Consider the following 18,375-nt stretch of genomic DNA (forward strand, 5'->3'; position numbering starts at 1 on the left):
AATTTTTCAATTTATGAGGAACTAATTTAGGTAGAGAGTGCCTTGAACTGTAAGGAGATCCAACCAGTCCATTCTCAAGGAGATCAGTCCTGGGTGTTTATTGGAAGGAATGATGCTAAAGCTGAAACTCCAATACTTTGGCCACCTCATGCGAAGAGCTGACTCATTGGAAAAGACTCTGATGCTGGGAGGGATTGGGGGCAGGAGGAGAAGGGGACGAGAGAGGATGAGATGGCTGGATGGCATCACCGACTCGACGGACATGAGTTTGGGTGAACTCCGGGAGTTGGTGATGGACAGGGAGGCCTGGCGTGCTGCGGTTCATGGGGTCTCAAAGAGTTGGACACGACTGAACGACTGAACTGAACTGAACTGAATTTAGGTATATTTACTCTATATTTAATCATTTTCCTCCAAATACTTAACATCTGTACATGATTCAATGACTAGCTTTTCCTCAATGATCTGTAAATGCAAACATTCTATTTAGTTAGAGACATTTTGGAACTTTGATAGAAGTGCTAAATCAGTACCATACTGTTTTATTTCTTAAAGGCCCACAATATGATTCAGTTGTTTGACAAAACAAAGTGTCCTTTATTCCTCCACCCACCCCGGCCCCCTGCCAATATTTTCTTGGCTAATCACCTGTTTCTGTTTCCACTGAACTTTAAACTCTTTGAGCTAAATTCAATTGTGACTGGAATCAAAGGCAGCATATTAAGTAAAAAAAAAAAAACAACAAAAAACAACCCATCCATTTTAAAATCATAAGGTGGCTGGCTGTCTTTCCATTCAAAGCGACTTGACAAAGGAAGGCTTTAAAGAAAAAAAAAAAAAAACAATTTGTCATTAAACAGGCCCAATCAAGATTTGTTCCTAACAAGTGTACTCTCCCAAACTAGGTTTCCTATTATAATTTAACCTGCTCAACAGGTTCACTATGCCACTGACACCTGATATATAAGAAGCCTAATAATAATACTAATCATTTAAAATGCATCAACAAAAATCCAAGAGTTAAGTAGGAAAGCAGAAGAGAAGCAGGAATCTGGAGTTATAAGCAGCCAGGAATGAGCACTCTAGACATCATATAAGGTTCTTTGAAGTCAGGCCTTATGTCATTTAAGAGCTATCAACTTGTCTGAGTTGGTTTATTGAATTCTCTCAATGTAGTTCTGGGACACATGGTCCAATTTGTCTCAAAATTCTGCACCTTTATCATGACAGTTAAAATGATGCTAAAGCAGTGTACAGCAATGGAAGAAAAACAGTGTAACTGTCTTCTCTCATTCTTCCCACACAGCCAAATTCAAGAAGCACTCTTTAATGAAGTTAGCATCTAAAAACGTCCTCCGTAACAATCCTCCAAGCGTATCCATGATAATGCAAAAAAGCCTATGTTTTCTTTCACAGTAAATAGCTCCTAAATGGCATTTAGAGGGTAATAATATAGCTTTTTTTTAACTACAGAGATGGGCTAAATGAGAATGACTGGTTTTTCTAACCTATTTTCTAAGTTCATACAAGTCATATTTAGTGAATCTCCTCCAATATCTTAACTACATAGATGATATTTTGTTCAGGAAAACTAGTAGGTTCCATAAATCCTTTGCCAATTTCCACATGTAATAAAATTAATCCTGACAAGAAAACAAGATTTTAGTTCAACGTTTTGTGTATCAGATTAGTTACCTATACTCCAGAAGCACGCATATGATCTGCGGGTGCTTATATTCTAAGATGGTTTTTCTGACTTTACAATTGATAAATAATGATTATTTTACTAAATGTTAAAACAATAGTAAAAGGTAAATTAATTAGAGAATAACCTAGGCTGCAGCTGTGAAAATGAGGATTTAAGTTTAAGGATACCTGAAAAATCTGAACAAAACAGACCATCTTTGGCCCACAAGCCAAATATGACCTGCTGCCTGTCTCGTAAAGTTTTGCTGGAACACAGCCATTTGCATTCTTTGACATATTGTGGATGGTTGCTCTTCTGCTCTACGGTGGAAGAGCTGAGTACTTCTAATGCCTAACATATTTACTATATGGACCCATTATAGAAAAAGTTGGCTGACCCCTGACCTAAGGGCACAATGTCACATCCTTCCTTCTCCAGTTGTTCCTCATATTCTCTCACAGTTCTGTGCAGCCTCTAAGGAAGGGCATTAACAAACAGCTTTGCTCCTGAAAATCTTTTCCAGGACGTATAGCAAACAGTCTTTGGAAACGGTTCAGTGCCTCCCCTCTGGCGCAAAGGTTGAACAGATTTACCAAAAGATCCTTATAGAAGGTTGGGATCTTTTATGCTAAACATCTTCTTCTCTAAAGCAACACACTGCATGTGCAGTCATATCTAGCATTCATCATGTCACCCTGTGAAAACTGGGGAAGTGGCAAGAACGATGTTCCCCTGGCTACTGCTACTGCTGTGAGTAATAAATTGTCCTTTGCCTCTGACACAGGAGTCTGTGTCTTCTATTAGTAGCCATGAAATCGTCTCAGGCTAATTTGTTAACTGGCAAGTGAGGCACCATCGCATACCCTTCACAGTTCTTTGATACCTATTCATTTCCTTATTTTTTGGTCACTCAACAATTCCCAGATCCACTTACTCCAAAGAGCTAAATTAACACTGAGTAGGACTATCATGTACAGCTGTACAGCTATAACTGCCTGAGACAGGAATATGAGCTAAAAACCTAGCTTATACTCAAGGGCACCTTTACAGAATCTTCACAATGGTACCACCTGGGCTAGCACACTTTGCTACTGAGAAGCCGACTTTATATAGTAGAAGCTACTTTTTTCTTTTCAATTTCCTTTGTAAAAGTTGATTTTATAACCTGGATAATTATTTCTATGGGTTTCTGATGTCTTACAATGTCTTCTGATGGCTGACAATGAAGTATCAAGTAAGATTTATGACAGACACTGAGGAATCAGAATTCAGCGTTTCAGGATTTCTTTTACCTGGTTGAAAACTAAAGGCTAGTCTTTCAAAGGCGCTTTCTCCCCAGTGCTCCACCTACAGAGGTTATGTCTGGGACTGCCTAACACATCCGACCATTTTCTAAGAATGTTGCCATTCAGTTCCTGACGCAGCTGGCATGTTCTCATGCTAACTCATGATCTGACCACATTAAGGAATGGCTCAGGAATGGATGCCTGGCCCAATGAGTACCTTTTCTAGGATTTTTGGATTTGGCACTTGGGAAGTAGGGTCAATCTCTCTCAACTGGCTAAAAGTCTGAGATTTAAAACTCTAATATCTGTGGCCACATTTCCTGCTGTATTGCTCAGCAAGAAATAAAACAGAGCACAGATGAGAGACAGAGAGCCCTGCTCGTATCTTTGGTTTGGGTGGTTCTTAAAGCTGACATATTCTTACCATTTCTGAAGCATAGTTTTTTATAAAATACTCTAGGAAGTGGAACCCCCTGCCCCTTTTCTTTGGTTTAAGCCAGTTCAAATTCAGTTTCTGTCATTTAACTCCCCCAACTCTACTACTAATCAGGATTAGTCAGATTTCAGTATGCTAACTGGGGGACTGGGGAATAAAATCATAATGGGAGAATGTACTTTCTCATTCTTTCCCCTAAAGCCCTGGTAGAGATGTTATGGTGAAACTCATGCATGGCATCTGACTAAGTTCAACCATATGAGTACCAATTCTGTAGATCAAAGAGTTGAATTAGAGCAAAAATAAAAGCAAAAACAAACAAATGGGACTATGTTAAACTTCACAGTTTTTGCACAGCAAAGGAACTGCTGACAAAATGAAAAGAGAATCTACTGGACAGGAGAAAAGATTTGTGAATGATATGACCCATAAGGAGTTAATACCCCAAATACATAAACAGCTCATACAATTCAACATCAAAAAAACAAACCACCCAATTAAAAAATGGGCAGGAGATCTGAATAAACATTTCTTCAAAGACAACATACAGATGTCCAGCTGGCACATGAAAAGACACTCAGCATCTTTAATTATAAGAGAAATGCTAATTAAAACCACAATGAGATATCACTTCAGAACTATCAGAATACACACCACATCTTCTCTATCCATTCATCTACTGATGGACATTTTGGTTGCTTCCAGACCTTGGCTATTATAAGTATGTTGCTATGAACACTGAAGTGCATGTAGTTTTTCAAATTAGTGTTTTCTTTTTTTGGATATGTACCCAGGAGTGGAATGTAATATGGCAGTTCTATTTTTCACTTTCTGAGAAACCTCCATGTTATTTTTCACCAATTTACTCTCCTACCAACAGTGTAGACGGGTTCCCCTTTCTCCACATCCTCACCAACAATTGTTGTGTTCCACCAATGTAAATTGGTGGAAAATAATATGGAAGTTCCTCAAAAAACTAAAAATAGAACTACCATCTGACATTTCACTCCTAGATACATATCCAAAAAAAAAAAAGAAAACACTAATCTGAAAAACTACATGCACTTCAATGTTCTTAACAACATATTTACAATAGCCAAGATCTGGAAGCAACCAAAATGTCTATCAATAGATGAATGGATAGAGAAGATGTGGTGTGTGTATACATACACACACATATACATACAGTGGAATACCACTCAGTCATATAAAAGAATAAAAATTTTGCCATCTGCAACAACATGGATGGACTTGGAGGGTTTTATGCTAAGTGTAATAAGTCAAACAAAAAAAGACAAATACTATATGTAGAATCTAAAAAAGAAAACATACTAGTGAATACAACAACAAAAAAGTAGACTCACTGGTATAAAGAACAGACTAGTGGTAACCACTGATGAGAGGAAAGGGAGAGGAGAAAGATGGGAGTAGGAGCTTAAGAGGTACAAACTAATAAGTATAAATAAAATAAGCTCCAAGGATATATCATACAACACAGGGAATACAGCCAACATTTTATAACTACTATAAATGGAGCATAACCTTTAAAAACTGATTCATTATACTGTTCATCTGAAACGTAAATAATTTTGTACATCAACTATACCTCAAAAAAAAAAGAGACAAAAAAAAAAGGGGAATTAGCAATTCTTAAGGTTCAATCTAAAAGCCTGCTTTGGTTCCAGGCTACTCTCTTTAGGGAAGAGGAATTCTTGATGTGCCCATACTACTCACTGAAGTTCTATGTTGAGGCTACAGAGCAAAACCCTGGCTAATAAAGCACTGGTTTGCCCGTCTTTGTTCTCTGACTCTATGTCTCCCATGGGTATCTTGGGGAGAAAGGTGAGCGGCCACAACCTCACATCTGGATTACTCCTATAGCCTTCTAGTTGGTCTCCTTGCTCCTATTCTTGCATCCTACAGAGCACATACTGAAAACAGAAGACAGTAAGAATCAGTTAAAATAAAGTTACATCATGTCGCCTCTCCGTTCAAAACCCTTCAGTGGCTCCCAATTTCATTGAAAATGAGACCTAAAAACTCTTATAAAGGCCGATAAGGCCCCATATGGCCTGGCCCCACTGTGTTTCTTTGACCTCATTTCCTGTTACTTTTGAACCCACAACTCCCTTCACTCCAGCCATCCTGACACCCTTCCTACTCCTTGCACACACCAGTAAGCCTCCCACCCAGGGCCTTGGCACTGGATCCCTCCTCCTGGAATGCACTATCTCCAAATACTCACATGGCTCGGTGCCGATATACCTTTGCTCAAGTGTTTCCTTCTTAATGAGGTTAACCCGTTTGCATCTCTTCCTTCTGATTCCCCTTTCTTCTTTCTCCATAGTCACTTAAAACCTTCTCGGATACAATACACATGATCACATAATTTGCTTATTTGCTATGTTTATTATCTGTCTCTCCATTTATTCCTTGATTTTATGTTCAATTTATAAAACACAACTGTATCCATTTTTAGAACTCGAAGTATACTTCTTCTACTTTAATTTAGTCTACAGAGATCTACAGGTAATATACTACTAGCATTGGTCATAACTATACTTAACAGATGCTGAGTGCTCAACACTCTTCCTAAAAATATTATGGTCTTTCAAGGAGCTTACGGTGTTGATACCCTAAAAATATTATGGTCTTTCAAGGAGCTTACGGTGTTGATAAGTGAAGATGATCAATATTAATATTTGTTGGTTTTAGGATATGACTTGACTAAAAATTTCCTAGTGCATATAATTATACACAAATCAAAAATACCATATTTCTTAAAGGTACACACAAAGAACAACTTAATAATTAGAAGGATTTCTATGATACAGACACTAATTCTTAAAGTATCCAGTTCAGGTAAAAGCATTATTTTCCATTAAATATTGAAACTTGTATAAAGAGGATACTATGAAAGACAATATTTTTAAAGTTTTGATTTAATTATTTAATTGCCAATGTTCAAATAATTAAAAACTTAGCTAATGCAAATGATTTGGGTTACCCTATGATTCCTGAGAAGGTAATTAGCTCAGTAACTGTAATAACTCTAAAATATAAAGCCCCCTTCTAGAGTTAACAGAACAAAAAGCATCAAGTAACAGTGAGATAATCCTCACAAATCTTTACACAGCATATGTTTAAATAATAAAAGTCATTTGTGTACCTTTAGATGGTTTATGAAAATAACCAATCAATTCTGCAGACACAACATTATTTCTAAAGGAAATCTATGTGACTCATGATGCCTGTAGATACACAGAGACAAACCACACATATTTTATCAGTTTATTACAGTAAGCAAATAAGCGTGGAATGAGAGTGCTCATAACTGTCTACTTAGCACTTACTGAAACATTTATAAGAGCTGTTATCTTCCTAATAACAGACAGACAGCGTGCAATTTTAGAGAGGAGAAAAGCTTCATATTTTTTAACACTTCACTAAAAAGTAACTGAAGAGTGTAAAATGAAAAATACTCTGTGCAGTTAGCTGGTAATGGACCATATTATCAACTCAAGTTAGATTTATAGGATACAAACTAGTCACTAATAGTTATTTTATGACATAGCATGTCTGCTTTTTTTTGAGATTATTAAGATTAAAGTTGTAAAACTTCTTTCAAAATGATTGAATTATAAAATTTAAATGAGAATTGAAAATAAAACAGGGAGTATCAAGTAAGTGCCTAAGAATAAACCTTGTTCAACATCTGCGTTACTATTTCAGAGATGACACTTCCACATAAAGCTTTATGAAAAATATGTCTTCTAGTCTTTTGCTTTAATCCACATTCAGACACTTAATCGTTTTTAAATATTATCAATCTACTCTGTTTTTGGACTTCAAAAATATAAAGGTCTATAGTACATAAAATACTTTCTTTGTATCTAATTTTGTTTGGTTTATTTTACGGCAGTATATATTTAGGTATATGATTTATAAAAAAACGACCAGAAAACAGTTGTAAATAAAAATGCAGTTTCATCTTTAAAATTAGCACTTTTTAAACCAGTGTAAATCTCAACTGGTAAGAACCATAATGCAGAAAGCTAGAGTATTGCTTTATTTGCCCAGTAAACTATAGAAAGTGAGCCCACTTTAATATTTAGTATTGGGTCCAGGTGGCACACGGTAGTAAAGAATCTGCCTGCCTATGCAAGAGATATAAGGGTTCGATCCCTGGGTCGGGAAGATCTCCTAAGGAAACGGCAACCTATTCCAATATTCTTGCCTGGAAAATTTCATGGACAGAGGGGCTTAGCAAGCTATATCGTTCAGGGAGTCGCAAAGACCCCACACGACAGAATACACACACACTCACACACCTAGTTGTTTAGTTGCTAAGTTGGGTGTGACCCTTTTGTGACCCCACGGACTGAAGCCTGCCGGGCTTCTCTGTCCATGGGATTGTCCAGGTAAGAATCCTGGAGTGGGTTCTCATTTCCTTCTCCAAGGGATCTTCCTGAACCCAGGATCAAAATGCTGTCTTCTTCACTGACAGGTGAATTCTTTATCATGAGCCACCAGGGAAGCCCCTCAGCACCTAGTACAGGATTTAAAAAAGCAAACGGCAGTATACCTATGGTTGATTCATGTTGACATCTGGCAGAAACCAACAAAATTCTGTAAAGCCATTATCCTTCAATTTTAAAAAAATGAAAAAAAAAAAAAAAAAGCAAAGGGCAAATTTGTTTAACTGTTAGCTAGAACTATATTCTAGAAAGTATCAATGATTGCACTAATTACTCTTATTTTAGTCATCAGTATATTCACCTCTTATTTTGGTAATAAATAAAAGTGTATTTGCATAAACAGCTGAGTACATTATCAACAAACATTTAGTGAGAACCTTACTTCATGCATGGTGTTAAGCAGGCTCCAGCAAACTTGGCCTGTCAATCAAAACTAGTCCACTGCTTTTGTGTAGTCTGTGAGCTAAGAATGGTTTTTACGTTTTTAAATGTTTGAAAAAATAAAAAGAAATAACATTTGGTGACACTAAAATGATAAGAAATTAAAATTCAATGTCCACAGTTTTACTGGAACACTGCCACATTTCATTCATTTCTATATTGTCTCTGGCTGCTTTGCCACAGTGGCACAGTGGCACGGTTGAATGGCTGTGGTCTGCAAAGTTGAAAATATTTACTCTCTGGCCCTTTACAAAATGTTCGCTGACTCCCATACAGGATGTGTTCTGTTTCCATAGCTCTTGAAAGGAAGGTAAAATCAGTTTATAATAATATCCTATTCTTTCCTCTCCCCAAAGGAAAATTTATAATCCTCACTGTCAATATTCTACTTTTTAATAAATCTGAAATCCAGAATGATGTGTATATACTTTTATATAGTTGTATATATTATATATTCCACTTTCATAGAGGAATAGTTCCAGAACCATGGATACAGATATGTTATACTAGTCTACTATTTTTTTTTTTTTTTCGTATTTTCTTTCGGACTTCTGACTTAAAGTGAAGTGAAAGTGAAGTCGCTCAGTCATGTCCAACTCTTTGCAACCCCATGGACTGTAGGGTGCTAATAAAACCAAAATAATCTGGTTTCCAAAGTGTTTAGCATAAACCTTCTAATAATGGGCTACAATAAATTTCGTCATAACCAGAGCATTTTACACAAGAACAGAACAATTATGTGTGGTTATCTGACAAATATGATAATCATATGATCTTAGCAGTTCACCTGCTTTCTGACAATATCAATGACATCATATGAAAAAAGAAAATGGTAGACCCTCTTCCTTTTGAACCAAACTCAGAACTGTATGGCATTGTGTTTGACATCCTTATTTCCCTCCAACAACTACTTGAGAAGTCTGATGTCTTTTGTATTCGTTTTCTTCTTTTCTGCTGTCTACCACCAGCTTAGTTCAAGTTCATCAGTGACACTTAAAACATTAAAAAATTTTTAAATTTGAAATGGCAAAAGAAGTGCAGTTTATTGAAAACAATTTCAAACAGTATGGAAATCTTTAATCATAATTAATGATTTGCTGTACCTCCCAAGTCTTTGCTCGCCTCTTATTTCTGCTTGCTCATTCAAATTGGCCTCCCTGTCTCTTGACTCTCCCCTCTGCAACCTGTACCACAGACTGTCGTAGACTGTACCTCCCTTACACACTCAGTGAGGAAGTGGGCAGAAAGTGTTGAGCTTTGAAGCCAGATAGATGAGTTGAACCTCTAGCTCTGCAACTTACTAAGCCTATGACACTAAAAAAGTTACTCATACTCTAGAGACCTCAATTTTCACATCTGTGAAATGGGAAAACTACCATCTATCTTTCAGGGTTGTAAATCTAGGCTAAATATTGGAGGAGTGAAGGGCCTGAAGGCGTTAACGTGATAGGCACAAGTATGGGAGTAAGACATAACTTCAGAGCTGAAATAAAAGAGTATCTGGTTGAAATTCTGTACAGGTCAAAATCTGGAATGGAACAGATCAAAGAGTCTGTGAGGTTACCTATGTCACAGGTTGATAGTATACACAGTGAGATCTTCCTGGGAGACGTGGGGCTGGAGAGATTATGTGAAAGACACCAAGATCTTCATGAATGGAGCCAAGGGATGAACAGATCCCAAGACGAGAATAACAAGGGAAGGAAGAGGGTGTAAGATGATGGAATGGGCCTCAGAAGAGGAAGGAACATAAGGATGGAAAGGGAATGGCCAAATGCAACATCTGGGAGCTTCACACAAGCCATCTTGCTGTTAATAATGATTTTGTCAAAGAATTCTAGAGAATTCTGAGTGAGGTCATGCTGAGAATATCTACTATAGGACAGCAAGATCCAAAGGGAGACCCTAAGGGGGAAAGCCAGGCTTTATAATAGTACTTTATCAAAGTATGTGAGGGGAGTAGTAGCTGTTCCACACATTAATTTCACAAATGAAATTAGGGGCCAGCAGCATCTAAAAACTGGCCATGCGGCTTGCGCTGAAATGAACTGTAACTCAGGAGACCGAGGGATGGGGATGTCATCTAGATGAAGTCTGCGAGGAAGGAAAAGAAGGATGTCTTAGTTGATGTACAAACTGGAAAGGCACTTTTATTACTGCTCTTTTCAAGTAGCAGGTCTCTGCAGGCACACATTCTTTGACTCTAACAAAGAAAAAAAGGATCCTTTTTACATCAGAGATGCCAATCGGACAAACTATAAGTTGCTGAGGAATTCCTGATGTAGGGCAAGTTTGGGGAAATGGGTTCTCTGAGAGCAAAGAACTAGGTAGCTAGCTCTCTCTGTCACACACATACACTTTTTCCTGATCTGTGTACAAATACTGGGTTAGCCAAAAGTTTGTTCAGGTTTTCCTGCAAGATGTTATAGAAAAACCCAAACAAACTTTTTTGCCAAGCCTATGTTTTATATCGGAGAAGGCAATAGCACCCCACTCCAGTACTCTTGCTTGGAAAATCCCATGGACGGAGGAGCCTGTTAGGCTGCAATCCATGGGGTCGCTAAGAGTCAGACACAACTGAGCGACTTCACTTTCACTTTTCACTTTCACGCATTTGAGAAGGAAATGGCAACCCACTCCAGTGTTCTTGCCTGGAGAATCCCAGGGACGGGGGAGCCTGGTGGGCTGCTGTCTATCGGGTAGCACAGAGTTGGACACGACTGAAATGACTTAGCTTAGCAGAGCATGTTTTATATTTTCCAGTGAGGAGGTAGGTAGGGACGACACAGGAAACCCAAAAACCTCTGGAGTCCATGTCTGTGACAGCAAAGCCTCTGATGAGAGAGACTGTGGGTTATGACACGGGACCCTTAGAGTCTCTGGAGTCCACATCTGTGGCAGCAAAGCCTCTGATGATCCACCTTTATGTTCAGTAAAGTCAACTGAGATGAATTTTTCTGGCTGAAGACCGAGGAGCGGGGCCTCAGTGCCTGTATCTGCACCAGTCCAAGTTCTCAGGCTACCCCTATGTTTGGCATAGGAAACCTTTCTCTTCAGAAGCAAGAAAGGCTATGGAACCCTTCTTGTCAGGTAGAGTTACTGGCGGCAGTGGTAAGAAAGAAAACATTAAATTTTAGAAGAACTTAAAAGTTATTGATGAGAAGAAACTTATTAACTTCTCTGAGCCAGAATTTGTAAAATAAAGGGTGCTATATGCCCTGTGCTCAGTCATGTCCGACTCTGTGTAGCCCGCCAGGCTCCTCTGTCCATGGGAACTCTCCAGGCAAGAATACTGCAGGGGCGGCCAACTCCTCCTCCAGGGGATCTTCCCCACACAGGGATCAAACCTGCGCCCCCTGTGTCTCCTGCACTGCAGGCGGATTCTTTACCCATTGAGCCATTGGGGAAGAAAATAAAGGGTAATACTACTTTATTTGTAGGACTGTTTTATAAGGATTCAGTGAGATACTACATATGCAAGTGTTTTGGAGCTGAAAGTACTCGTCTTTCGTTATCATTAAAGACAACGTTTATTAGCAAAAGGAAAAAAACGCTGGCAGAACAAAGATCAGAATTTACCACTTTTAACTGTCATTTCTGTTAAGCAATAAATAATCTATGATTCTTTAGCTTTTTCGATAACCAGAAAGTATTCCTTGTGATAAAGGGAAATAAAGGTCAGTCCTGAAAGCTAGTGGGGAAACTTCTTCCTCTTCTTCAGGAAGTGGGAGCAAGCAGCATTTATGATTTCTTTCAAAGACTGATGATAACTGAGGGAATCTTATGATCTTAATTATGAATCAGTATCCTTAGTCAGCAGAATAACTTTCAGAAGCAAATCAATAAAAGGAGATTAGATTTTTAAATTATGTTATATAATAAACTAGATACCTGAAAATGAATTTCAAGCGATAATTTCCTAAGCACACAAAATGTATGATGTGATGCACAATCTCAGATAAGTCTGAATGCCCTAACATCATAGGAAGACTACTACTCTTTGAGATATTTATACTTCTTTACTTCATCAGAAGTACCATATTAATAAGACTCCCACCATCTACCATCAGTACTGAAATTACAGAAGTCCACTTTTATGCTAATTATGAAGAATTAACTCTCAGTGTTTGCACATGTTGCAAAGAGCAATGGAGAATATCACTTAAAAAGAAAGTAGTAAAGGTAGCCAGAGGCACTGGATGGGGCACTAGATCAAACTGTTAGGACTGGGGTTACGGCTTCAACCTCAGCCACACGTTAGCAGTGAGAACTTAGCTAAATCACAACCTCACTTAGTTTCTGCTTTTCTCTTCTGTAAAATGGGGCTAATTATACATATCCTGTCTACTCTGCTGAGCTGTTCTCAGGATAACAGGAGATGGTATATGTGAAATTGATTTTTAAACTGTTCAATAAAAGGCATTACTGGGATTATTAGTAAATTGAGTTTTCAGTCAACGTTAAAACATCAATCTGTCTGATAACATAGGGTCTTGAGGTTAAAAGTACATATCAAAAAACTGAATCACCATTGGAAAAGGGCTTTTAAAACAATATTGCTGTATTTATTGATAGTACCATCCAAAGGCCTTTAAAAAAGTAATCCCTTCCCCCACGTCCTTTTTTTTTGTTGTTGTTGTTAGTCCTGGGTGACGAGGACTGTTCTCTAAAAGGTTTCTAAATGATGTTGATATTAAAAAATATAGTATCACCATTTAACAGCCTTTTAAAGAGCAGGCCCTAGCCTGGTCTTTGTTAACAACTGAGGGGGAAGGGACTATTTTTTCAAAGGCTTTTAGAGGATGTTGTTAAAAGAATATATAGTGACATCATTTAAAAGCCTTTTAAATAATAGTTCTCCTTCCTTCCCAATTGTAATGTCCTTGGCTTTCATTTATTTTGTACTACAAACTGAAAATGGACAAGCCAACGTATTATTGGCTATGGCAGGCATTTGCTGGATGGAGGATGATGCATTGCTTTAAAAAACGTTGATGTTCAGGAGTAAATTCAGCTCTTTGAGAACATGGCACAGAACACTGTACTCTGAGCACAGTTCTATACTGGCCACCCACCTTTTCATTGAGTCATGGCACCCTTTGCTTGTTTTCTCTAAGAGTTTTCCAAAGAAGAGACCATGCAAACAGGAAAGGAGTCATAACTAAGCCATTACAAGAGTTCCAGCGACATAAATGTTATCCTACTGCCCACTGATACTTAAGTTAATTCTCCCACCCAACTTACAGCAAAATCTAACTCCTATTCTGCTATTGTATTAAATTATTTCTCCCCTGCTGCTGCTGCTAAGTCACTTCAGTCGTGTTTGACTCTGTGCGACCCCATAGATGGCAGCCCACCAGGCTCCCCCGTCCCTGGGATTCTCCAGGCAAGAACACTGGAGTAGGTTGCCATTGCCTTCTCCAAGGCATGAAAGTGAAAAGTGAAAGTGACGCTCAGTCATGTCCGACTCTACACGACCCCCATGGACTGCAGCCCACCAGGCTCCTCTGTCCATGGGATTTTCCAGGGAAGAGTACTAGAGTGGGGTGCCATTGCCTTCTCCTTATTTCTCCCCACTATCCCTCTAACTTTAGACTCTACTTCATGAGGAGACAGCAGTGGACACTTAAGAGTTCCTTTCCTTATTTAGCTCTCAGGGAGAGGAAAAACTAACTCAACTATTTGGTTCAAAGCACAGTCAGTAAGCTTTGAGATAGGTTAGCTTTTATTATCTTTCACCTAACATACCAAAGCAAAAGTATTAGCCCCAGGGGTATCATCATAAAATAGGAAAAAACTTTTAATTTCTTATGCTGCATTTTTTTCATAAGTGTCCTTTCATTTTAAAAACAGAAATTCCTACAACACTTTGATGAAAAAAATAAACCTTTAAAAAACCTAAACAGAGTCCTCCAAACACACTGCACTTTAGTTCTAAATTTCAGTGTATCCCTATTTTTTGCCAGTCTTGCACAAAGAACTCACTTGTTAGTTCTATGATTTGCTTAAATCATTTTTACTTATGCTTTACTCTAATAAATCATATGACTTGATTAAATATCAAATATTAACCATAATACAATGTTCAGCTCAAGTTCCAACTGATCTATTCAACTACTCCTGACCAAATCCAGTCCATAAGTGATGTGAGTCACATTCCATTTTGACATTCCTTATAACTTGATTTTCATATGATTATTTAACTTTATAACTTTAATAAGATTACTTAAGTTTATTCTTATGAACCATGTAAGTAGAAAAGTGCTGTCGAGAGAAGAATTTCTTTGCATGATTTAAAAATATATAACTTTAGAATTCTGTTGTCTTAACAGCATGATTTTTTTCTGCCTATGTGATAATACTTACATTTTAAAATGTCTTAAAATTTCTGCATAAATAGTCATGTCATTTGAGACCTGCTTCCATTATCTATTGAGATAAATCAATGTTTCACTGAGAAATGCTAATATAATAGATTCTAATAAATGAAAATTGGTGAAAACTTTGAAATAAAAATCCTGACTTAAAGAAGCATCAAAAAGACAGCAACAGGAAAACACAGATGTATAAAATTTAATTTGATATGACTGATTTGAAAAATTTCAAATTTCTCTTAATTTGAGTGCTCCTGGGTGACTGCAGCCATGAAATTAAAAGACGCTTGCTCCTTGGAAGAAAAGTTAAACAGCGTATTAACCAACCTAAACAGAATATTAAAAAGCAGAGACATTACTTTGCCAACAAAGGTCTGTCTAGTCAAAGCTATGGTTTTTCCAGTAGTCATGTATGGATCTTAGAGTTGAACTATAAAGAAAGCTAAGCATTGAAAAATTGATGCTTTTGAATTGTGGTGTTGGAGAAGACTCTTGAGAGTCCCTTGGATGGCAAGGAGATCCAACCAGTCCATCCTAAAGGAAATCAGTCCTGAATATTCATTGGAAGGACTGATGCTGAAGCTGAAACTGCAATACTTTGGCCACTTGATGTGAAGAAAACCGACTCATTAGAAAATACCCTGCTGCTGGGAAAGACCGAAGGCAGGAGGAGAATGGGATGACAGAGGATGAGATGGTTGTATGGCATCAATGACTCAATGGACATGAGTTTGAGTAAACTCCGGGAATTGGCGATGGACAGGGAGGCCTGGTGTGCTGCAGTCCATGGGGTCGCAAAGAGCTGGACATGACAGAGAGACTGAACTGAACTGACCAGAGTTAAGTAAAACCGCCATAAATAAGAATTGCTTGGTTAGGTAGCTGGCCATAATCCCCACAGGAGGGCTCCATTTGAATTTTAGGAATAGTGAGTGATCACCATCAACATCAAGATCTGGGAGTACATGCTTATCTGTGGTGTTAGGCTTTGGCTCTCCATCAGAATGCCCTCCATAATGCCATGGCCTTACCCTTCCACTCTTCCACAATTTGAAAGATGAGGAATGAATATCTGAGTAATCTTCTTCTCCCCAAAGGTGCTATACATGAGGTGATACACAGAAAATGGATCCCCAAAGGGATGTGAGTCTCCCCCACACAATCTATAAATATGTAATGATGCATGGCAGGGGAGAATTAAGATGGCTAAACAGCTGATTTTGAGATGAGATTTTCCTGGGTTGTCTATGTGGGCTACCATAACTGTATGGATCCCGTAAGGGAAAGCAGGAAGCAGGAGAGTCAGTGTTATAGGGATGTGGTATAAAGACAACTCAGTCATTGATGGCTCTGAAGATGTAACAGGCTATGAGCTGAGGAATGTGGGCAGCCTCTAAAAGCTGGAAAGGCAAGGAAAAGAATTTTTCCTTAGAACTTTCAGAAGAAAACACAGCTGTGCTAACACCTTGATTTTGGCTTGGTAAGACCCATTTTGGACTTTGACTTCCAGAATTGTAAGATAATAAATTTGCATTTGTTATACACCACTAAATTGGTTGTAATGTAGCAGTAATAGGAAACTAATAAAGTAATTATGGTATCTATTTGGAAACTACTGTTCTAAATTCTTATGTTACAAAACCCACCTGTGGAGTCTATGGTATATTTATTTGCATACATCTTTCAATGGCTGATGTGTGATCTGAGAGGCATCAAAAAATTCTGCTTTCCCTATCGTATTTTCCCATTGGACTTAAGAGCCAACTAGCATAGACATTAATTAATTTGAGTAGTTTTCAAACCCGCTAGTTACTTGCCAGAATCATCTGGAGGACTGGTTTATAAGAAATTCACCTCCCCTAAGAGTCTTTCTATATTTTTAATGACTTTCACCCATTTGGTTGTTTATAGGTGCTGAGAACCAGTGAAAAAAATAAAAGTGAACTGTCTTCCAAAGGCTCCAATTTAATGCTCTGAATATTATCTGAGACTACTTCTTAACACTCTTTGGTTAGTATGTGTTAGTTTTTCTCATTAAATATACATACAGAAACATTCTGTATGAGTTCTATACAAGCAGGCAGGGATTATAGTAGTCAGACACTTAAGGACAGTTCCTAAGGCAGACAAGTTTCCCTGGAGGAAAATGAAGGAACCAAGAAAAATATAAGAGGGTGGGGCTAGGTTAGAGAAGGAGAGAGTAAGTATTACAAGAGTGATAATTCTGGAGCACCTCTTTACAATGCGAACAATTTTTCTATCACCATCTTTTTCTGAAACAAGTACAATAAAAATTCAGATTTTTAAAACAGCTATACTGAGTCTCTGAATCAGGATTCTTCACCCTTTTACAGTACTCATGTAAAAGTTAACAACATAAATCCTGGGATAAATAACGAAGGTGTACCAGTGGGTCCTTATGCAGTCAGGTCTACATGAGAAAAGTGAAACCACTGGAACTATAAGCAAATACTGTTCACAAGAAACTCAATTCAGTCTGTGTTGGTTTGACAGAAATATATGTACAATGACAGAATGTTTCTTGGTGGTAATTCCACATCTAAATTATTTTATGGAAGGCATTCAGTATTACCATCTAAGACAAAAGGATTCTTCCCTGAAGACTGGGCAGCATTAGTAATTTCCTCTGTCAGAGACCTAAGACACCTTACACAAACCTCCCATGGCAGCTCTATTCATGCTCTATTGTACTCTTGTTTATCGGCTCTGTTTCCAAAAGACTGTGAGATGTGTTTAAAACTGTAACCATGGCTTACTATTTTAATTTGATGTAGCTCATACCATAATGTTCAGAATGTGGAAGTCACTCCTTTCATGTTTATTAATAGAATGCTCACAGTTAAAACAAACAAAACTTTCACTAAGAAAACTATAACCTCCAAAGCTTTTTACCAGGAACACAAGGAGAACTAGCACCACCCATACAGATATGGAGTCTGCAAAGAATGTAAAGAACTTTAACCTATATTAACTATTCTATCCAAACTCTTCTTGGAGATCTGAGATAGCTAAGAAACTTCATACAACCATGATATGTAATTTTTATGTTTAATCTGACACCTGCTCAGATCATTTCACTGTCACTTGATAAATAATAGCACTTCTTTGGTTGAAAGATTTGAAATAAGTATTGAGCCACATATCTATAAAATATACTCTTGAAGAGCACATTGGTGAGTTTCAGAATACACAAAATCTGGTCAAGTAATAAAAAAAAGGTATGTTACAATTTTCTCTACCTATTTATTGAAAGACTGATGAGTTGATAACCTTCTCTCCAGATGTGCAACATTCTTTTAAAAATTAATTAAATGGTATTGTTTTCTAAGGAAGAAATAGTAAAAAAGAATTCAGACACTAATTTCTGAATTTTCTTTAAACTGTTTTACTTTTTCCCTGAGTGTTTAAAATGAGCAAGGCATTCAAACTTGTTGGGTGGTACATCTAAGGGTTTTAGCAAATGAAGCTACACAAAACTTCAAATTCTTCTCTTGCTTTCCAAAAAACTTGGGGAAGTTTCTGATTCAAATCAAATATGATAGAGGGTATAAGATCAAATCGACAGTGGCTGACCTATATTCACAACCTACCTATCATTTGCTCTTGTGACTAAGTTGTTTGATGCAATCCCCGCAAGTAAAACAGGCGTTTG

The 18,375-nt window shown here is 37.7% G+C and overlaps 1 protein-coding gene across 3 annotated transcripts in view; it reads right to left on the reverse strand.

Annotated features, from left to right (window-relative positions):
- AP3B1 (adaptor related protein complex 3 subunit beta 1) overlaps positions 1–18,375 on the reverse strand; it is a 236,951-nt gene that overhangs the window by 38,458 nt on the left and 180,118 nt on the right. Inside the window, exon 23 of one of the 3 annotated variants that reach the window (XM_055536641.1) lies at positions 9,396–10,422. The exons of the other annotated variants lie outside the window; for them this stretch is intronic. Within the exon in view, the coding sequence (XP_055392616.1) occupies positions 10,408–10,422 (15 nt within the window). The 3' untranslated portion in view covers positions 9,396–10,407. Of the gene's footprint in view, positions 1–9,395; positions 10,423–18,375 lie in introns of those variants that run through there. 3 annotated transcript variants of the gene reach the window in all.

The sequence above is a fragment of the Bubalus kerabau genome, chromosome 10 (genome assembly GCF_029407905.1).
Source record: "Bubalus kerabau isolate K-KA32 ecotype Philippines breed swamp buffalo chromosome 10, PCC_UOA_SB_1v2, whole genome shotgun sequence".
NCBI classification, from domain to species: Eukaryota; Metazoa; Chordata; class Mammalia; order Artiodactyla; family Bovidae; genus Bubalus; species Bubalus kerabau.